Source organism: Erpetoichthys calabaricus, chromosome 7 (genome assembly GCF_900747795.2).
Source record: "Erpetoichthys calabaricus chromosome 7, fErpCal1.3, whole genome shotgun sequence".
Classification (NCBI taxonomy): domain Eukaryota; kingdom Metazoa; phylum Chordata; class Cladistia; order Polypteriformes; family Polypteridae; genus Erpetoichthys; species Erpetoichthys calabaricus.
The window spans coordinates 19859652-19883107 of record NC_041400.2 but is presented as its reverse complement, the minus strand read 5'-3'; the positions used below and the strand labels follow the sequence as shown (position 1 = coordinate 19883107).

The 23456-nt window shown below is 41.1% G+C and overlaps 1 protein-coding gene across 1 annotated transcript in view; it reads left to right on the top strand.

The window, feature by feature from the left end:
- The window catches only part of spock3 (SPARC (osteonectin), cwcv and kazal like domains proteoglycan 3), a 409772-nt gene that overhangs the window by 167922 nt on the left and 218394 nt on the right, over window positions 1-23456 (top strand). The window contains exon 3 of the mRNA XM_028804996.2: window positions 9532-9571. Within this exon, the coding sequence (XP_028660829.1) occupies window positions 9532-9571 (40 nt within the window). The remainder of the gene's footprint in view (window positions 1-9531; window positions 9572-23456) is intronic.

Here is a 23456-nt window from a genome sequence, read left to right as displayed (position 1 = left end):
TCAACAAGGTCGACACTCTCTCCACAGACAGACACACTGCTGATGGCTGTGCCTAAGAGTTCAGTAAAGGCCTGGATCTTGGTTTTTTAACTTGCAAGCCCACACAATCATACTTACCGCTCAATCTCTAAAGAACCCCAATCAGAGCCTCCTTGTGTCAGCATCATTAAGCAATTAAAAATGCTAAGTTCAGTACAATTTAAACTCATGCTTCTCCAAATCCCTGCATGACACACTCATTTGGAAAGTTATATTTGTGTTCGGCTTGTAGCTGCCTATCATAATTGCCACAAATTGTTCAGGAAGCAAAACCTTTGAAAAATGTGTTGTTCAGTGTAATCAGAATTATTGGTATTGGTATAGACTTCTGGTTACTTGTGATTTTGAACTGAATTAAGCGAGATTGACAATGATATATTATGGACAAGTTGACAGTGTCTCTAAAGGAACCCACCTAAATTTCTGAGACTGTAAAACTCCCCACTTAAAAATTAAAAATAAAAATTCTGCAGAGACCTGGAGAAATTGAATAAAACAAAACAGACACAAATGTAAAGAACACACCCTGATTGAGTGACCTAAGACAAACAGATAAACAGAACCTTAATCTGAGAAGGAGACATATTTGAAGAGAGAAAAGCTGCTAGCCAAACAAGACTTAAAACAAGAGTGATGCCTACAAGCGTTACTCCCTTTTCATTATTAAAGACACGTCATTACATAATTGACTCATAATTAATTCCAATTAAACTGACCTAGAAAGGGGCAGGAAGTCTGAACACAGACACAAAGCCGCAAGTCATAAACTTAACAAGCTGAAAGCAAAGGATTAACAGAACAAAACAAGATCCTACTTAAACTACGCAAGGTAAAGTTGAAAAAGCACCAGGAGGAGAGCGTCATAGGCAGGACCTACGTGAAACGATGACACCTCTCAAAGGAGGAGGTCACAGTGCCACCTAACAAATCTATCACAGCTTGTTTTCCTGTGGAATATGAAGTGGGCTATTCAAAATGTACTGCAGTGTTCCTGTTATGGTCACTATTAATTTTTTGTACATTATTTGTAGCGTATTTTGGCATTGTTTTCTGACACCATCTTTGTTTTGTCAGTGGAATTGTTGTTGCCACGTTGTTAGGCCGTCAACCTGGAGGTATGAGGTTGAGTATATCCACATTCGTAGACAGAAACTTCATGATGAACACTTGCTATTCATCCAAGTTTGTGGATCTCTGCATGGTAGTGGTTTGCGCTCTTGAAAAATGGTATAGACTCTTGTTTTGGCTTCAGCTTTGATTATTGATTTTCAGATGAGTTTTAGTGAATAAAATTGACCATCAGTATTGATCTTTTTGCTAGCACTTTTGACTTTTTTTCCCCTGGTCACCTCCATTATTTACATTATTTACAAGTGTGTTCCTTGTTGACAAACTATAACAATTGCCAGACAGCCATACATCCATCCATCCATTTATTTCCTGATTACACTAAGTCCACTAATATTAATACAGAAATTAAGTTTATCTCAGCAGCATTTGACCCAAGATAGTTAACAAACCTGGATGGAATCCCAGTTGACAGTCATACAGCATACTTATCTTCACAGCAATGCTGTCTCTACTTTATGTAGAATTTATTTCAATTAAAGAAACATTACCAAAGGATGTGGGAGAAAGCCACAGGAAACCCCAGCAGGCTGGTGGAGAACATTCAGGCTTCATATTGTCAGAGATAGATGTTAACTAAGATCTCTGGAGCAGTGAGGTGGGAATATGAGACTTTGCCATTCTGCTGGTTGAAGAGACTCTAGAAATATATGGACACAGGTGTTTTATGTTTGTCTTCAGAGCTATATTACATTTGGTATGCCAGAACACACTCTGCTTTTATATTGGTTTCAAAATATTAAATATTAAAGTGGCAGTGTTTTCATTTTAGTTCAGTGGTTTATTCTTCTTGAAAGAATAGGCAATGCATGTTTAACGTCATTCAAATCAGATCAATAAAGTACCCTTTAAAATGGAGCACTGCAATATTTAGTTTTAGTTTTGGTTTTAGATAGTTTCCAATAATGAAATGTTACTTGTCCCTTTAAACTTAAAATGTTTGCAGTGCCCTAAAGTAACAACTTCATAAAGGGTGGCACCAATAAAGAGCTTTTGCCCCCCACACTTCCCATTGAACACTTGTCTTACCGTGAACGGCTTGTTAGGCTATAAGAGCAGTTACTTTAAATTACAATTACATGGTGTGACAGATTGCCCAGCAAGCAAAAGGGTTGCTAGGCAGAGAAAGTCACAGAGGTGGAAAGGATCATAGAAGGAACATGTAAGGGGACATATGAGTTAAAAAAGACCCCACGTAATGCTTTATTAAAAAAGAATCCCAACCCCCCCGTTTGTGACTCCTAATTGGTTCAGTGTAATGAGTGCATTTGTGAGGAGTTGATGCCACCATTGCTGTAGAAACAGGCTCTGGCTCCCCACAGCCATGATCTTTAAGATGTGAATATGGAAAACGAATGTATGTTTGCTAAATAAAACTAAATGATAGTGCATTACTGTCGTGTTAATGTTGAATAAATATGCAAATATCATAGAACATGGCATTCCAAGCTTTGTTTTGCCTACTGAGGCAGTGTGGCATGGTGGTTAAGCCAAATTGTAGGTGCTGAGGCTGTGTGACCATAAGCAAGTCACTTCACCCGCCTGGGCTCCATTTGGAAAAATAGGAAATGTAACCAGTGGCATCTCAAATTTTGCAAGCTGACTTGGATAAAAGCATCAGCCAAATAATAAGTAATAATACTGTAAATTAACATTAACATTTTCCCTTTACTTCTAAAAGCTTCTGAAATCCCAGGAGTATTTTTTAATATCCATTTTTTTTCGGACTTTTGTTTTTAAATTTATTTTACAACATTCATAATTACCGTTTGTTTTGATGCCACTTTGTAACTTTACTGTATTGGCATGGCCACGTGGGTCACAACCTCGACACAAGTTACGAAAAGGGTCATTTTTGGCCCATTCTCTGTCTGAATTTCCGGATTAATCCCCCCAGTCCTTTTTGCATTCACTGAACCTCTGATTCCCTTTTTGTTAACGACCTTTGCTACTAGCTTTTTGAGTTTGATTTGACTTAATGTTTTTGGATCCTCAGAAAGTTGATTGTTTTCTTTACTACGTCTTACTTGTAATGAGAATTTCCCCTTGGGATTAATAAAGTATCTATCTATCTATCTATCTATCTATCTATCTATCTATCTATCTATCTATCTATCTATCTATCTATCTATCTATCTATCTATCTATCTATCTATCTATCTATCTATCTATCTATCTATCTATCTATCTACTTCCCTGTTATTCTGGGACAGCACATGTCTCAGCTGGGCCTGTCCACAATAACTCTTGGGCCATTGGCCCTGTGTGTAAATCTATGTGCAGAATGAAATCGAAATGACTCAGCATTGTGCAGCTGCAGTCTGCAATATGTATAATGTCACTCACGACATGCTCACTCAAGGGGCGTCATTCTTTATACAGCTATTCTGAGTCGTTTGTGTCATGTATTAATTGTACTGACTTGGAATGAGACAGTGAGAATTTTTATTGAAGATGATCAGGCAATTAAACATATTTCAAAATAGGCCGCAGTCACAACTTAAAGTTTAAACCAATCTGTCATCAAAAATGTAACCACTAAGCAAAAATCAAAGATCTAAATACCATTAGCAAGTTTGTTTACCAGGAAAACGTTTTATTGTAAGACTCACACAACAGCACCACTTTTATCCAGTCTTGGATACTAAAAGTGTACGGAACTGACCTCTATACCTTTGACAAAAAAAATGAAATCTTTAGTGAATGGTGGTCTACAACAGGATTTCTCAACCTTTTTTCAACCATGGCCCATTTCGGCCTCGTTTCTTCCTGTGGCCCCCCTATCTTTCCAGTAGAAAGGTAGCTATTTAAATGTTTTGTTTGTAAATAGAACATGTTTTATTATAACACAATCAGTCAGTCAGTTATTATCCAACCCACTATATCCTAACATAGGGTCACGGGGGTCTGCTGGAGTCAAGCCTAGCCAACACAGGACGCAAGGCAGGAACAAATCCCCGGGCAGGGCACCAGCCCACTGCAGGGCACACACACACACACACACACCAAGCACACACCAGGGACAATTTAGAATTGCCAGTGCACCTAACCTGCATGTCTTTGGCCTGTGGGAGGAAACCGGAGCACCCGAGGGAAACCCACGCAACACGGGGAGGACATGCAAACTCCACGCAGGGAGGACCCGGGAAGCGAACCCAGGTCTCCTTACTGTGAGGCAGCAGCGCTACCATGGTTTATTACCACCAATTTATTACATCCATCCATCCATCCATTGTCTCCCGCTTATCCGAGGTCGGGTCGCGGGGGCAGCAGCTTGAGCAGAGATGCCCAGACTTCCCTCTCCCCGGCCACTTCTTCTAGCTCTTCCGGGAGAATCCCAAGGCGTTCCCAGGCCAGTCGAGAGACGTAGTCCCTCCAGCGTGTCCTGGGTCTTCCCCAGGGCCTCCTCCCGGTTGGACGTGCCCGGAACACCTCACCAGGGAGGCGTCCAGGAGGCATCCTGATCAGATGCCCGAGCCACCTCATCTGACTCCTCTCGATGCAGAGGAGCAGCGGCTCTACTCTGAGCCCCTCCCGGATGACTGAGCTTCTCACCCTATCTTTAAGGGAAAGCCCAGACACCCTGCGGAGGAAACTCATTTCAGCCGCTTGTATTCGCGATCTCGTTCTTTCGGTCACTACCCATAGCTCATGACCATAGGTGAGGGTAGGAACATAGATCGACTGGTAAATTGAGAGCTTCGCCTTGCGGCTCAGCTCCTTTTTCACCACGACAGACCGATGCAATGCCCGCATTACTGCGGATGCCGCACCGATCCGCCTGTCGATCTCACGCTCCATTCTTCCCTCACTTGTGAACAAGACCCCGAGATACTTGAACTCCTCCACTTGGGGCAGGATCTTGCTACCAACCCTGAGAGGGCACTCCACCCTTTTCCGGCTGAGGACCATGGTCTCGGATTTGGAGGTGCTGATTCTCATCCCAGCCGCTTCACACTCGGCTGCGAACCGATCCAGAGAGAGCTGAAGATCACGGCCTGATGAAGCAAACAGGACAACATCATCTGCAAAAAGCAGTGACCCAATCCTGAGCCCACCAAACTGGACCCTCTCAACACCCTGGCTGCGCCTAGAAATTCTGTCCATAAAAGATATGAACAGAATCGGTGACAAAGGGCAGCCCTGGCGGAGTCCAACTCTCACTGGAAACGGGTTCGACTTACTGCCGGCAATGCGGACCAAGCTCTGGCACCGATCGTACAGGGACTGAACAGCCCTTATCAGGGGGGCCGGTACCCCATACTCTCGGAGTACCCCCCACAGGATTCCCCGAGGGACACGGTCGAATGCCTTTTCTAAGTCCACAAAACACATGTAGACTGGTTGGGCAAACTCCCATGCACCCTCCAGGACCCTGCTAAGGGTATAGAGCTGGTCCACTGTTCCGCGACCAGGACGAAAATCACACTGTTCCTCCTGAATCCGAGGCTCGACTATCTGACGGACCCTCCTCTCCAGGACCCCTGAATAGACTTTTCCAGGGAGGCTGAGGAGTGTGATCCCTCTGTAGTTGGAACACACCCTCCGATCCCCCTTCTTAAAGAGGGGGACCACCACCCCGGTCTGGCAATCCAGAGGCACTGTCCCTGATGTCCATGCGATGTTGCAGAGGCGTGTCAGCCAAGACAGTCCTACAACATCCAGAGCCTTGAGGAACTCCGGGCGTATCTCATCCACCCCCGGGGCCCTACCACCAAGGAGTTTTTTGACCACCTCGGTGACCTCAGTCCCAGAGATGGGGGAGCCCACCTCTGAGTCCCCAGGCTCTGCTTCCTCATTGGAAGGCATGTTAATGGAATTGAGGAGGTCTTCGAAGTATTCCCCCCACCGACCCACAACATCCCGAGTCGAGGTCAGCAGCGCACCATCCCCACCATATACAGTGTTGACACTGCACTGCTTCCCCTTCCTGAGACGCCGGATGGTGGACCAGAATCTCCTCGAAGCCGTCCGAAAGTCATTCTCCATGGCCTCCCCAAACTCCTCCCACGCCCGAGTTTTTGCCTCAGCAACCACCAAAGCCGCATTCCGCTTGGCCTGCCGGTACCTATCAGCTGCCTCCGGGGTCCCACAGGACAAAAGGGTCCTGTAGGACTCCTTCTTCAGCTTGACGGCATCCTTCACCGCCGGTGTCCACCAGCGGGTTCGGGGATTGCCGCCACGACAGGCACCGACCACCTTACGGCCACAGCTCCGGTCAGCTGCCTCAACAATAGAGGCACGGAATATGGCCCATTCGGACTCAATGTCCCCCACCTCCCTCGGGATGTGGTCGAAGTTCTGCCGGAGGTGGGAGTTGAAGCTACTTCTGACAGGGGGCTCTGCCAGACGTTCCCAGCAGACCCTCACAACACGTTTGGGCCTACCACGCCTGACCGGCATCCTCCCCCACCATCGAAGCCAACTCACCACCAGGTGGTGATCAGTTGACAGCTCCGCCCCTCTCTTCACCCGAGTGTCCAAGACATGTGGCCGCAAGTCCGACGACACGACCACAAAGTCGATCATCGAACTGAGGCCTAGGGTGTCCTGGTGCCAAGTGCACATATGAACACCCCTATGCTTGAACATGGTGTTCGTTATGGACAATCCGTGACGAGCACAGAAGTCCAATAACAAAACACCGCTCGGGTTCAGATCAGGGGGGCCATTCCTCCCAATCACGCCCTTCCAGGTCTCACTGTCATTGCCCACGTGAGCATTGAAGTCTCCCAGCAGAACGAGGGAGTCCCCAGAAGGTATGCCCTCTAGCACCCCCTCCAGGGACTCCAAAAAGGGTGGGTACTCCGAACTGCTGTTCGGTGCATACGCACAAACAACAGTTAGGACCCGTCCCCCCACCCGAAGGCGAAGGGAGGCTACCCTCTCGTCCACCGGGGTAAACCCCAATGTGCAGGCTCCAAGTTGGGGGGCAATAAGTATACCCACACCTGCTCGGCGCCTCTCACCGGGGGCAACTCCAGAGTGGTAGAGAGTCCAGCCCCTCTCAAGGAGATTGGTTCCAGAGTCCAAGCTGTGCGTCGAGGTGAGTCCAACTATATCTAGCCGGAACCTCTCAACTTCGCGCACTAGCTCAGGCTCCTTCCCCTTCAGAGAGGTGACATTCCACGTCCCAAGAGCCAGTTTCTGTAGCCGAGGATCGGACCGCCAAGGTCCCCGCCTTCGGCCACCACCCAACTCACACTGCACCATACCTCCTTGGCCCCTCCCATAGGTGGTGAGCCCATGGGAAGGGGGACCCACGTTGCCTCTTCGGGCTGTGCCCGGCCGAGCCCCATGGGTGCAGGCCCGGCCACCAGGCGCTCGCCATCGAGCCCCACCTCCAGGCCTGGCTCCAGAGTGGGGCCCCGGTGACCCGCGTCCGGGCAAGGGAAAACGCCGTCCAAAATTGTTTTTCTTCATAGGAGGTTTGTTTAACCGCTCTTTGTCTCATCCCTCACCTAGGACCAGTTTGCCTTGGGTGGCCCTACCAGGGGCATAAAGCCCCGGACAACAGAGCTCCTAGGATCATTGGGACACGCAAACCCCTCCACCACGATAAGGTGACGGTTAAAGGAGGGGCAATTTATTACATTACAATGTAAATTACATACAATAATTTCTTAATTTATAAAATACAAATATTTATACTTTAAGTATTTCTCGATCAATGTGACCCTTGATGACCAGAAACAAGGTTTTTTAAATCCTTTTCTATTGCTGTGAGGGATAACCGAAGATCACCTCTGTCCAATATGTTAAGACGATTCTGCTTTTGGTTCAGTAAATAATTCACACTACTGAAACCTGATTCTGTATTACCACGACACTGGTATGAATTTCGCAAAACGAATATTGGTAATTTCATTTCAGACATGGGGGTCTCACATATTTCTTTCAGTCAAATTGGTGATGGTTAATATACATGCTTTTCACGATTTGAGATGAAATCCCCTATTAGAATATCTCAACAAAGACAAAAAATTTGAAAGGCTATGTCCAGAGAACTTCTTTTTTTAGTTTTAATGAAATATGCAAATTTTAAAAGAAATGTTTGCATTCTTTAATATTTAGCAAAATTAGTCTATTATAAATTTTGAATGTGCAGATTGATTGGAAAAGGTGCATTCCTAATTTCAAGATAAACTCTCAAATTGAAAATAAAAGTTAAGCAATTATTTTAACAGCAATTGTGAAAGGAATGGCAAAAACAAGAGCTAAAATACCTGTGATATTCGTAGGAAGAAATAGCACTAGCACTGCTGCAGCCACGCACCTGAGATACTGAAATCACCCCAGAGTACCACATGGGGGTTGGAGTGAGGAACTGGGTGGAAGATGGAAGTGGAAGCGACGTTGCTGCCACAGAGCAATTCATCCACTGGGAATCATAGTCACTTCACTTCTGTTTTCTTTGCTTCCCACATCTTTCTCTGGCCCCCTAATTTCATGTCATGGCCCCCCTTTTACATAATTTTCACCTGTGGTCCCTTTGGAATATCCTGTGGCCCCCAGGGGGCCATATGGCTCCAGGTTGAAAACCCCTGGTCTACAGTAGACTAACAGAAAAAGTGGACTTAGCTTGCGTTACTGGACGTGTGCAACACGAGTCCTTTTCAAATCAAGACCTACTGATATTTCACAAATCTGTTACCAGGTTATTCACTGTATAGAGTCGGTTACAGATTTATATAAATAAAAGTTCTTTCTGGAACCTTCATGTGGATGGGTCTTTTGAAAACCAAAAATGGTTCCCCTATGTGATCACGCTAAAGAACCTCTCTGGCACCTTAGTGTACTTGCAGGAAATGTTACGGGGCGCACCAGGCTTGTGGCTTGTCTTTTAAGGGTCCTGAAACCACAGCTCAATATCACTGCCCTTTTCATATCCCTCATAAGTGTTTCCAAATTTTGTAATCACAGATTAAAAAATCACCCTTAAAGAATGAGTACCATACAAAGTGCCTGTGATTGCTGAGAATAAAATGATATAGAATTATGGTTCTCATGGGGTAGGCTTTATATAGCGTCATTTTACCAAAAAAATTCTTGCACAGTATTGTTTAGTTTTTCTCTTTATTATTAAAAAATAAATAAATGTAACATTAATGAGCATGTTTTTCTAACGAAATTGTTTCATACAAAATTGTGATGATTTAAGTTCTGATTATCATTTTTTTTTTATATTTTAATGCTGCTCCCATTTCTAGGAGGTGGAGGTTTGTATAATTTATTTCTTTTTGAAATTTCTGATATGTATGTATGTGCAGTATTTACAGTATGTGTTTTGCCTGCTTGTCCCTGTTATTTTGTAATAAACGAATGTGCCATTTGTAGATTCATTTTAAATATGTTCTTTTTCAGGAACCAGGAGCATGGAATCCTGGGAAACCTTTTGATCAAGGTAATACACAATTCTAATTTGTTATCTCTTTCAGTGCACTGTATTAAAAAAGAATTTTATTATATACAAAAGTTATTTTTTTATTTGCATCAATCAATACAACAACATAAATGTAGCAATCCTACAACACTATTAGGCATAACATGGTAATCAATGTGAGATGCAATACCCATCCATTACAGGACACATTTTGTCTTTGGGCTAATTTGGAGCTGAGAATGGGCCGAACCTACTCATCTTGTGGTGTGAGTACCCCAAGCAAAATCTTGGGAAAACATGCAAAATTCACACCTGCCCTGAACACTCGGTCTGCTTAATGCCTTGGAAAAATGGTCAAAGATCATCCTGGTGGCAGTGCAAAAAATTAAGTGTAAGTAAGAACACAGCAAGCTGTGCATGTACTGAAGGTTTTTTTTTTTCTTCCATGCTTACACTTTTGAGAAATAAGTTTCTGTTTTTGCCGTCTCCATGGAGATCTTGCCCAGAATTCCCTAGTGTGGACTCATTTGTGATGTCAATCTGACGATGATACAAATGTCACCCCAAGCATTTCTAGGGTATCAGAGCTTGGCAGATAAAGCTCATTACACTGCATTAACAGATCACTATTCAGTCCTTCGGGTTTTTCAAATACCTGCTATTGTTTTTTACTCCAAATATTCTGATCGTGTTTTGGCTTTGATGACAGATCTTCATGACTGCCAGTTTTGACTTGTAGTCTGTTCTTTGACTTTTGATTCTTCTGGTCATTTTCATTTCCTTTCTGTTGTCTGTTGTGAGTCAGTATGATTTAGTGAAGGGCACTGCTTTATTAGGGTTTATTTTACTGACTAATATTATCATTGAACTATATCTCTTAATTCTCATGTAGCTTAGTGTTATTTCTTAATTTTTGGGGCCTGAAGAGTAGATAGATAGATAGATAGATAGATAGATAGATAGATAGATAGATAGATAGATAGATAGATAGATAGATAGATAGATAGATAGATAGATAGATAGATAGATAGATAGATAGATAGATAGATAGATAGATAGATAGATACTTTATTGATCCCAGGGGGAAATTCACATTCTCCATCAGCAGCATACTGATACAAAAAACAATATAAAATTAAAGATTGATAACAATGCAGGTAAAAACAGACAATAACGTTGTATAAAGTTAACGTTTACCCCCCCGGGTGGAACTGAAGAGTCGCATAGTTTGGGGGAGGAACGATCTTCTCAGTCTGTCAGTGGAGCAGGACGGTGACAGCAGTCTGTCGCTGAAGCTGCTATTCTGTCTATAGATGATACTGTTTAGTGGATGCAGTGGATTCTCCATAATTGATAGGAGCCTTTTGAGCGCCCGTCGCTCTGCCACAGATGTTAAACTGTCCAGCTCCATGCCTACAGTAGAGCCTGCCTTCCTCACCAGTTTGTCCAGGCTTGAGGCGTCTTTCTTCTTAATGCTGCCTCCCCAACACACCACCACGTAGAAGAGGGCGCTCACCACAACCGTCTGATAGAACATCTGCAGCATCTTATTGCAGATGTTGAAAGACGCCAACCTTCTAAGGAAGTATAACCGGCTCTGTCCTTTCTTATACAAAGCATCAGTATTGGCAGTCCAGTCTAATTTATCATCCAGCTGCACTCCCAGGTATTTATAGGTCTGCACCATCTGCACACAGTCACCTCTGATAATCACGGGGTGCATGAGTGGTCACGGCCTCCTAAAATCCACCACCAGCTCCTTGGTTTTGCTGGTGTTCAGGTGTAGGTGGTTTGAGTCGCACCATTTAACAAAGTCATTGATTAGGTCCCTGTACTCCTCTTCCTGCCCACTCCTCATGCAGCCCACGATAGCAGTGTCATCAGCGAACTTTTGCACGTGGCAGGACTCCGAGTTGTATTGGAAGTCCGATGTATATAGGTTGAACAGGACCGGAGAAAGTACAGTCCCCTGTGGCGCTCCTGTGTTGCTGACCACAATGTCAATGAGGAACAGGGTGAGGTTTCTTAAGGTGGCTGGAGTGCCAATCCTGCCACCAACCCCCAAGTTTTCCCTGCAAGTTGGAGGACCTGCTTACAGCACTAGATGCAGGTTAATGAAAATGCTTAAAAATATTTCCTATTTAAAGTAAGGGTAAATAGGTGTCTGCGTTATGAAAATTCATTTATGAACGTTTTTTTATCAGGAATGAATTAGCTCCTTCTTTTTTATAACATTAGAACAATCTGGACGAGAACAGGCTATTCATCCCAATAAAACTTGCCAGTCCTATTCACTTAATTCTTCCAATATAACAAGTTGAGTTTTGACAATCCCTAAAGTCCTACTGTCTATCATAATACTTGGTCACTTATACCATTGTGTCTATGGTTCTGTTGGTGAAGAAAAACTTCCTAATGTTGGTGCAGAATTTACCCTTAAGTTTCCAACCTTGCCTCCATGTTATTGCTGAACTCATTTTAAAGTCACCATATCGATCCACTGGACTAATTCCCTTCATAATTTTAAACACTTCAATCATGTCTCCTCTTCATCTTCTTTTGTTTAAACTGTAAAGGCTCAGCTCTTTTAATATTTCCTCATAATTCATCACCTGTAGCCCTGGACTCAGCCTATGGTCACTCTTCTGTAGACTTTTTTTTAACAACAACAACATTTATTTATGTAGCACATTTTCATAGAAATGATGCAGCTCAAAGTGTTTTACATGATGAAGAAAGAAAAAAAAGACAAAATAAATAAGAATTAAAATAAGGGAACACTAATTAACATAGAATAAAAGAAAGGTGCAATGGCCATGGAGGACAGAAAAAACAAAAAAAAACTGCACACAGCTAGAGAAAAAAAAATCTGCAGGGGTTCCGAGGCCACGAGACCACCCAGCCCCCTCTAGGCATTCTACCTAACATCAATGACCTCAATCAGTTCTTATTATATTCAGGATTCACATAGAAGAATTTGATGATGATGGTCATGTGGACTTCTGGCCCTTAATCCATCAATGTAAGGACATCATGGTGCTTTGATCAGGTGGTGGTGGCGCAGGTCGCCATTACAGAAAACTGGAAAAAGAACAGAAGAGAAAGTAGGGGTTAGTATAGATTGTGGAGCCACCATGAATAATAATGATAATTAATTGAATATACATAGCATCAGGAATAAACTAAAATGAAGCTATGAGAAAGCCATGGTACAATAATGTGTTTTTAGCAGTTTTTTAAAGTACTCGACCATATTAGCTTGGTGAGTTCCTATTGGCAAGCTATTCCAGATTTTAGGTGCATAACAGCAGAAGGCCGCCTCACCACTTCTTTAAAGTTTAGCTCTTGGAATTCTAAGTAGACACTCATTTGAAGATCCTAAGGTTACGATTTGGAGTGTAAGGTGTAAGACATTCTGAAATTTAAGATGGAGCGAGATTATTTAAGGCTTTGTAAACCATAGGCAGTATTTTAAAGTCAATTCTAAATGACACAGGTAATCAGTGTAGTAACATCAAAACTGGGGTGATGTGCTCGGATTTTCTTTTCCTAGATAAGATTCTAGCAGCTGCATTCTGCAATCGATTGATGTCTTTTTTGGGTGATCCTGAGAGGAGCGCGTTACAGTAATCTAGTCGACTGAAAACAAAAGCGTGAACTAATTTTTCAGCATCTTGCAATGTTATAAGAGGTCTAACTTTTGATATATTTCTTAAGTGAAAAAATGCTGTCCTATTAATCTGATTAATATGTGATTTAAAATTCAGGTCAGAGTCAATAGTTACCCCTAAATTCTTTACCTCCGTCTTGACTTTTAATCCTAATGGATCAAGTTTATTTCTAATACCCTCATTATATCTATTTTTGTCAATCACTAAAATTTCTGTTTTCTCCTTATTTATTACTTCTCATCCATTCAGAAACACAAGTAAGACATTGTATCAGTGAATCAAGAGAGTCGGGGTCATCAGGTGCTGTTGATAAATACAGCTGTGTGTCATCAGCATAGCTGTGGTAGCTCTCGATATGCCCCGAGATAATCTGACCTTATGCTGTTATGTCTGTTTTGTAGCCAAGATTATACACAGTACTCCAGGTGAGGTGTCACCAGTTCATTATAAAGCTCGAGCATTAGAAGATCACACTTTAAGAAGCTTGAGCTAATTAAAGTTGGAGAAGCCTGCACGCCCCTTCTATTAGCGCCTGCCCCACTGAATTACAATATGATCATTAAGATGTCCACTTACGTAGAGTGTCACTGCTTTAAGTTGCCGTTACTTGGCTCATTCTTTAGCGATTACACTAATATTCACAGGTTAAAAATAGTTACCCTGAATTGTATCAAGTTTAAAATTTTCTGTCTATAGGAAAGCAGTGCTAACTCCTGGCCAATGTGCCACCCTTTCTAAATTCTGCTAAATAAAATATTGTAAAACCTGTGTCTTTAAATGTATGTTCTCATTAAATGTGAACCATTAAAACTCAAGCATCTGCTGTGCTTTAATGCTGTCAAGTTGATTTCACACAAAAATTAAAATGATCTTCATGCTTAACTGTTTTTATTGAAATAGAATTTTTTATCAGATTAATGTAACAATTTTTTACATACTAATGGCTAAATTTAGTTATCATCCACAGTGCTGTGAAATTTTAAAAAGGCATTTGTTCTGAAACTGAAATCTAAACTCTTCTTAAAACCGTACCTTAGATCATTTTAATAAGGCTTCACAATATCAGATAACAGTTTAGCGGTGATACTGTGCTGTATAAAATCCTCCTATATAGCACATATTTGGTCATGCAAATAATTGAAAAAGGTGGATTATTGTTAAACGATTATATTATAAAGCAGCCATACACTTGGTGAAAAGTGGATTTGTCCAGTATATCATTTATTAATTGGCCATGCTTTGGTTGAGAAATGCGCTACAATTCTTATCACTTTTCCATTAGCCTACAGTCTCCACAAATGAAGACTCTTTTAAAAGGAAGTTATTTTCTTTAAACACTTAATGGCTTTCAAAATCCTCGCCAAAAACTAATTCACAAAAGAAGCTGGAGGGTGAAGAAAGTGACATGTATAGTAGGAAGGTTAACTTTCCCAGGGTCATCAAGTGGCCTGTTTTCCCAATTTTTTTTGTTCTTTTTTTTGTGGAACTAGTGAGGAACATTATGACCAATCTTTCCAACCACAGTTTTTCTTCTGGTCCCTAACTGTCCTACAAACACACACACACACCAACAGGATTTTGTTTAACCAAACTGTGAGCCAAGCAAAAGTGCAATCGGCTTCAGATCTCCATAGATATTCCACTTACATTTCTGTTGTGGAGTGTTTACTAAAATTAACTCCATGGTCTAATACAGGGGTCCTCAGTCACAGTCCTATAGGGCCGCATTGGCTACAGGTTTTTGTTCTAACCCAGTTGCTTAATTAGGAAGCAATTCTTGCCAATAATTTAATTTCATGGCTTGTTAGTGCTTTAACTCTGCTATGTCAGTTCATTCTCATATCCTAGATTTTCTTCCCCTTTCTAAGGATATCATCCAAATGACTTGAAGGCGAAAATGGATGAACAATTCTCAGTCCTTCACATTTTTCTCTTCACTCTCCTTCCAAGTATTTAATTAAACCAAATAGTGCATGATCAATACACACAGAGGTGTAAATGGTAACAAGCTAAATTGAGAAATGCTGCTCTCTTTTGTCATTTGCAAGTTATTGATAACTGAGGGCAATTAAAAACCAAGAATACAGCTGTTTAAGACTAAAATAAGCAAAAAGGGTTAAAAATCGTAACGAGCGAGACAACTCAAGTGAAGCAGAAGTGTTACTTGAGCAATAAGTGCTTCTTATTAAATAATTGGGTTGGAGCAAAAAGCTGCAGCCACAGCGGCCCTCCAGGACTGTGACTGAGGACCGCTGTATTAGACCATGGAGTTACTTTTAGTAAACACTCCACAACAGAAATGTAAGTGGAATATGTAAGTGGAAGTGATTGAAGACCCCTGGTGTAATATGACTCTTTCATCTTAGTAGCATGTATAAATCAGTAAAGAAAGGGATGGGTTTCCTTTATGGAGAAGAACAGCTTTCCAGCGGACACTTTTGAGGAGTCAATGAGCAAGCAGCAGTCATCCATGTTGTGTTTATTGCTGAGTCTCCATTACTCAACTGAAAACTAAATATTGATTTATTAATATTTTTATCCCACAATGAGATTAAATGATGAAAATATGAAGGTAGTATCACAAAATAACTAAATCTAATAAAAAAATCTGTCTTCATATTTGGATTTAGCATTATAAAGTGTGCTTAGGACACCCGTCACAGTCTGTAAGTTGCTGCTGTCGATTTGACGAATTGTTGTGTGAATTTTTTCCACTATAAATCAGTTCTTTAAACAAGTGTGGTGTTTGCATATTTTTTGGTTTGTGTACAATTTACACACAATTTTTTTGCTCTTTAACATGTACTGTATAATGTTTCATGGTTTCAAGTGTGTTAAAGCACCTCTTTATACTGGAAGTTCATGCTAGACACCTAACCGAGGCAAAACACATTGTAGGGTGGGTTACAGCATATGAGCCCCTGCTAGATACTGTGGAGGGATAGCTATTGGGGGTTTGGTGGTTACCTGCCCGCTTAGGTGTGCACTGTGAATCATGACTGCAGGAAAACCCTGGGGCTGCTGTCTGGGAGTTCTAAGTGGAAAGTAATGAGGGTTCTATGTTTCTAAGTGGAGAATGACAAAGAAACTGTAATTGCCTTTACTTCACTACTGGCACGTAGACTTATCTTGCTCAGCTGGAAGAATCCTAACTCGCCTCTGTTCAGTCATTGGGTAACCGATGTTATATACTATTTGAAATTGGAAAAAATGAAATACCGTATATACTCACGTATAAGTCGGGTCTTGAAACCTGAAAAATCGATCATAAAATCAGACCCCGACTTATACGCCCTTTCAAAAATGCAACACTTAATTTTTTTTTTTACATCTTCTTGTCTCCTCCAATCTCGTATCAGTTTGTCAGACGCATCGAATTTTGTTGCAACAGCGTAGTTACCAATTTCTTTCTCCAGTTTTAATTTAAAACCAGCTTAATATTTTCTTCTGAATGAATGATCCATCATAGATAAGGGATGTTCTTATGATAAAGGTGTATGAGGGTGTGAGACACAAAAAACATAAAACAGTGCTATTGTCACTTCGGAATAGTTTGGGTATTACCGTGTGGTCATGTAGGCACAATACATAGAAAACAAAAGGCCGTGTGCTCTGTGATTACTCTCTCAGGTGGGCGTTGGCATATCATAATCTCTTGGACCAATAGCATGAGTTTTCTGCATTCGACTTATACGACTGACATTATAAAATACCAGAACTTATACGGTAAAATCAAGTCCCGACTTATCCGCGGGAGAACTTAAATGTGAGTATATACGGTACTCACTTAGAGGATTTTTGCAAAACTTTTTTTTTAAAACCTGGCAGGATCTTATCAATAATATTTTAGAAGAAGAATTTAAATTGAGGAAGCAGATTCTCTTCCCCTTTTCATTCTATTTATTTACTTACTGTAGATACTCGCGTATTAGTCGATCTCGCAGATAAGTCGAGTGTATTGTTTAAGCTGAAAATTATGAAATTTGTTATGACACGTGTATAAGTCCAGGGTAAAACTTGACAGCTATCAGAGATAGAGGGCAACAATCAGCTGTTAATGGCGACAAAACTCACTGTCACGTCATAGGCATTCCCTCTGTGCTTGAAGAAATGCTAGACTCATTGACTCGGCAACTAATCCTTGCGTGTGCATGAGTTGCGAAATGTAAACAAAGGCAAGATGGCGTCGATATGTCACAAGGGAGCAAAGTGAGTGCAGAAAAGAAAACACTCGGCAGACGATGTTTTGCACATTATCACTGAGTTGGACTCTGATTTTTCAGAATCGGATATTATTGACAGTGATCAGGAATCGAGCAAGAGAGTGAGAAGCCGGCATCAGCTGATCGGACACCAGCTGATGCCACGCCAGCTGATTGGCTGCCAGCTGAATGCATTTGCGCAGCCGATGCAGCTATGGCAAGGTTCGCGTGGGAGGAATACCCAGACATTGGTCTGTGGGAGCCGAACTGGCTACCGGAGTTCACAAGACAGCATGGCTTGCTGTTGGACACGACAGATCACCTGCTGCTGGACTACTTCAGGCTGCTCTCTCCTGATGTTCTCAGATGAGACAAACAGGTAGGCAGAGAAATTTTTTGAATCTCTTGCATCGCATTGATAGCGTGCGTTGCCTTGGTTCTTTTGATTCCAAATCTGGTTGCACGTGGTAGCTAATGGTATGTTTGTTATCCAAAACCTGCAAAAGCTAATGCTCAAATTCAAGTATTTCACAGTTTAAATAATTATTTAATGAAATTAGAAAAAAACTAGCTAATTAGCAATAGTATTGCTGGCTTATAATTATTTCAAAGACCATGGGAAATGACAGATGACCGGTGACTTAACACCGTGAAGCGTTGAGTATACAATGTCATTACCCAAATTCTATGGACAATTGTGTTGCCCTGCAGATAAGTCGATTCTGTTTTTTTGAATGAATTTTAAGGCATAAATTTTTCGACTTATACGCGAGTATCTATGATACTTATCTTTCCTACTATTAAAGTTTCACTATGCTGACCTAGCTCTCTTTCTCATGGGTGGGGATTGACTTGATTTTAAACAAGTTTTGTAAAATTTGAGTTGCTTGTATGGAATGTTGTTTGATTTTAATACATTCAATAAAATGTTAAAAAAAACAAGTAATGGGGATTCTTGGGGACAATCACACCCCACAGGTGAGTAAGACATTTACCTTAGAAGTGGTTCCTGACTGGTGCTTTAAAGCTTCTACTGGACTGACCTGTAAGGAATATGGCATCCCCAAGAGAGGAAAGACATGCGCTACACTGATGAGAGGAACAATGAGGACAAGAGTTAGTAAGAGATACAGGAGCTGAAGGGAGATGCTTTTGACAGGCTAGTGTTCAGAGGGGATTATGGCCTATTTAGAGGAGAAATAGACTTTTGTTTTATTTCTATTTGTTTGAGTATTTTATGTTATTCAACTTGCTACTTATTTGTTAAATAAAACTTATTTTTTATCATACCTACTTGGCGCAGCAGTAGCAGTGCTGCCTTGCAGTTAGGAGACCAGGGTTCGCGTCCTGGGTTCACCCTGTGTGGAGCTTGCATGTATTCACCATGTTTGTTTGGGTTCTTTCCAGGTGATCCACTTTCCTCCCACAGTCTATAAAGACATTATAGGAAAATTGGTGATCCTAAATTGTATCTAGTGTGTGGTTAGGGTTTGAGTGGGTGTGTGTGTGTTGGTTGTTAGCCCTGTGATGGACTAGCACCCTATCCAGGGTTTGTTCTTGTCTTGCACCCTGTGCTAGTTGGGACAGGCTCTAGCAGGCCCCCAGGACCCTTTTCAGGACTAAGCAGTTTCACAGAAATGACCTACTTGTGATTTATTCTTAGTTTGCCCCTATTTTTCACATTATTGTGATTCTATAGTCACATTCAAGGACATAACCACAAGAGCAGGAAGAACATCTGCAGGATGGATACTTCTTACTCATTGAAAGGTGATTGAGAATTTTTTAATAGTTATGTAGTTTACCAGAATTTTACTTTGAAGTGAAATTATTCACCCAATTCATTTTTTTAATAGATGATGTATACTTGTAGTTTAAATGATTTGTTTATAATGCATCCTTGTGTATCAATACTTGTTTCATTAAAGTAATTGTTTGTCTGAAAATCTCACACTATTCCCTTGAAATATTAAACTAGGGTGACTCACGGGAACTCAACAGTTTTTTTAAAAAATACCACAACATAAGATAGCATTTGTGTAAAGGGAGTCATTAATGCATATAACAGATCACAGGAGATATAGCAATAATAGAAAATAGAAATGAATATTGTCAAAAATAATTGGAGAACAGACAAAAGAAGAAGGTGTGGGTAGCCAGCCAGGTAGAAAATAAAAGCAAAACATAAAAGAAGTTGGAAGCTGAATAATAGGAGATCCTGCTTTGTATAGCAGAACGTATGTGCTCTCTTTGCTTTGTCTTTTTTAAAAAAATTTTCTATGAACCCCTCATGTGGCCAAGCTACTAAAAATACTTAGGGGGCACTGACAAGATCCTTATTTTTTTTTTAGGAAAAGATCTCGTATTCAGCTGTTTGAAAGCTTTCCCCATAGTAATAGGCTGTTGGTTACAATCATACCACTGTATTGTAAAGATAGATGAAGAGGTTCATTTCTATTATGTTGGTGAAATAACATTGCAGGCTCTTCACCATAATGTAACAGGAAAGGGAAAGTGCTGATTATTTTGCATGCCATCCATCCATCCATTCATTTGTTGGTGTAATTTTTCCATTACAGGTTAATGAAGGTCCACAATGTATCCCGAGAGGATTTTGATCCATCACAGAACACACACACACGCATTCGCTCACTCACTTATTGTATACAAGGATAATTTCGGATCACCAGACCAACCTAGTATGTATCCAGGGCCAGTGCAACGGGGGGCTGCTGCTGTGGGGGCCCTGATCTAAGAGGGCCTGCCAGCAGCTAAAGAATTATTTCCTTTTCAAGAACGGATATAGAGAGAAAGAGGTTGCTGATCTGTAGAATAAATAGCCCGAACACTCTATGTGGGGATGTGTTTTATCCAATAGCCGTATTAGTTTGGTACGGTTTAAAATAAAAAAGTGATCTATTGGAGAGCGCATGAAGTTTTAATTGGTCTTTTCAGGTGCCTACCATCCCAACTAGGTACAGTAACTACTATTGGTTAATACATTGACGTATGCCCCTGTAAAAGTGTATAACAGAGAATGTTAATTTGTAGTTACTGTATGCTTGTTGGGCGGCACGGTGGCGCAGTGGGTAGCGCTGCTGCCTCGCAGTTGGGAGATCTGGGGACCTGGGTTCGCTTCCCGGGTCCTCCCTGCGTGGAGTTTGCATGTTCTCCCCGTGTCTGCGTGGGTTTCCTCCGGGCGCTCCGGTTTCCTCCCACAGTCCAAAGACATGCAGGTTAGGTGGATTGGCGATTCTAAATTGTCCCTAGTGTGTGCTTGGTTTGTGTGTGTCCTGTAGTGGGTTGGCACCCTGCCCAGGATTGTTTCCTGCCTTGTGCCCTGTGTTGGCTGGGATTGGCTCCAGCAGACCCCCGTGACCCTGTGTTCGGATTCAGCGGGTTGGAAAATGGATGGATGGATGGATGTATGCTTGTTAGTCTGTATCAGTTGGTGAGGGTGGTGTAAAAAGGGTAAGTCAGGTAGCATGAAATGCAAAGAACAGAAAAGACAATTCGACAATTCGAAAACACTTGAAATTGTGTATGGTTCCTGGCTCAAGATTTCCCATACCACAGAGAGCCAGAATCAGCAGATGATGATTCCCAGAGTAGCACCCACTTAGCCAGTAAACAGGAAATATAAGAACAGAAGGAATTTGACAAACAAGAGGAGCCATTCACTCCATCAGGCTAGTTTGTTTAGTTAATAGAAGTGTTATGAAATCTTAACTTTTTAAAGGTTTGTGAAATGTGCATCCTTTCAGCACATTTTGTGGATATGAATAAGTCTAAGTTCTGGGGTAGTCACAAGGACATCATTTAAAAATCTGAAACATTGTAACTTATAACCAATTTTGCTGAAATTTTCCATTCATATGTTGATATTGCTTAACTAGCAGATATTGCACTATATATAGAGTAGATTGTGCTTTTTCTCGAATTAGAACATAAGAACAAAAGACAGTTGACAAACAAGATTACACCATTCTGTCCATCAGGGTCTTCTTCTTATTATTAGATAGATAGATAGATAGATAGATAGATAGATAGATAGATAGATAGATAGATAGATAGATAGATAGATAGATAGATAGATAGATAGATAGATAGATAGATAGATAGATAGATAGATAGATAGATAGATAGATAGATAGATAGATAGATACTTTATTAATCCCAAGGGGAAATTCACTATTATTATTATTAGTATTAGTATTAATTTATTTAGGAGACACCTTTAACCAAAGTGTCGTTTGTTTAGCAGATAGCTAAGCTGTCCCAATTTCCCATCCAGGTACTTCTTAAATGGCTGCCATGATCCACTGTTTCAACTCCACATTGTGGTAGTTTGTTTGAGATTGACACAAAAATGAAAAGAAGTGCTTCCTTGATTCAGTCCTAAATTGACTTCCCCTTAATTTCCACTGCTGATTCACCATTTACTTAAAAGAATTCTGCAGAATCTAGTCTTTTAATGCCTTTGAGAATATTGAAAACCTGGATTAGGTATCCATGCAGGTTTAATTCTCTCAGAGTAGGACATGCTGTTAAATCCTGGGATGAGCTCGGTGGCTCTCCTCTACACAGCCCTGAGTGCAGCTATGAATGCTAAAGTATGAGTGAAGGCCTTTTTTGGGTTAGCTGAGTCAGTAGGAGCAGCAACTCCTTTATAGAATATTCAATGTAGTGTCAGGAGGCAAGAGGAACATGGAGCTTATGGAATATCGGAGATCGAATACATTTCCTTCACCATACATGGCATGGGCATGTGAGTAAGTCTTCCCATTAGGATATTTGTGGCTACTCATATTGTACAATCAAGCCCTGGTGTTTACAAAATGTTTTCTTAGTTGTTCTACTATTTTTGTATTTGTTTTTTGGTTGCTTTACTTTTGTCGTCCTTCTCACATTATTGTTGTTCTGAGCCTATTTCAGTCATCAGGCTCCCCTGTGTAAGTCAGAGTGACCTTTTTCTCAGGATATAGACTTTCTTCTGTGTCATGTCCAGAAAGCTGCTTCTGCATTCTGGTTACACATTCAATGTGGGGCTTTGTGTGACAACCGATATGCCCAGAAGTCAGACAATGAGTAGCGTGATCAGAATTTCTGGAAAACAGTTAACATGGCTGTGTACAATCTTGAATTGCTGAGTTTTTTTTTATTGTTATTGCATTATTCTGAAACATTCAGCTCCTGGCTGTGAAGATTTCACAGTTTATTTTCTTTATTAAGCTGCCCTTTTTGACTGCTTCCTCAAGATTACCATTATAAATCCATCCAAGACTGACAGCTTTAAATATACTAAAACGAAAAATAATGGAAATAAACTGCCAGTCGTTCTCTCCTTTATGTTCAGGTGCATTGCTTTCCAAGTGACCCTTTTATCTTTTCCATTAAATTCAAATATATTTGATAAAGTCATCTTCCCTCTGTATGACAGAATACATTCTGCCTGAAATGTTTGTTATTCACCATGTGCAGACAGGATATCCACACTTTGAAAAGTGCTATCTCATCTAAACTTTTAGTTAAGAAGAAATACAGTCAAGCTAATCATTAGAAGACTGGAGGTAAAGAGAAATGTCCTTCTGAGGGTGAAATGTGGCAAATGGAACTAATGGAATGGCCAATTGTAACATAACTTTCACAAATACACTTAATGTGAGGTGTAGTGGTTAAGGCTTTGGCCCTCAAACCTTGAGGTTGCTGGTTCAAATCCAACTAGTGACCATAGTGCTAAAAAAGTAAAATAAGACCAACCTCCTCAAAGGAAAAAAAATGAAACTGCTCAAAACATACTTGTGTAAGAGGTCATTTTTAAGTAGAAGATCTAAAAGATAGTGTCTGACAAATCCAAAAAAAAATCAGTGCTGATGATCTGATTATAAATCTATACAGTAATCCCTCCTCCATCGCGGGGGTTGCGTTCCAGAGCCACCCGCGAAATAAGAAAATCCGCGAAGTAGAAACCATATGTTTATATGGTTATTTTTATATTGTCATGCTTGGGTCACAGATTTGCGCAGAAACACA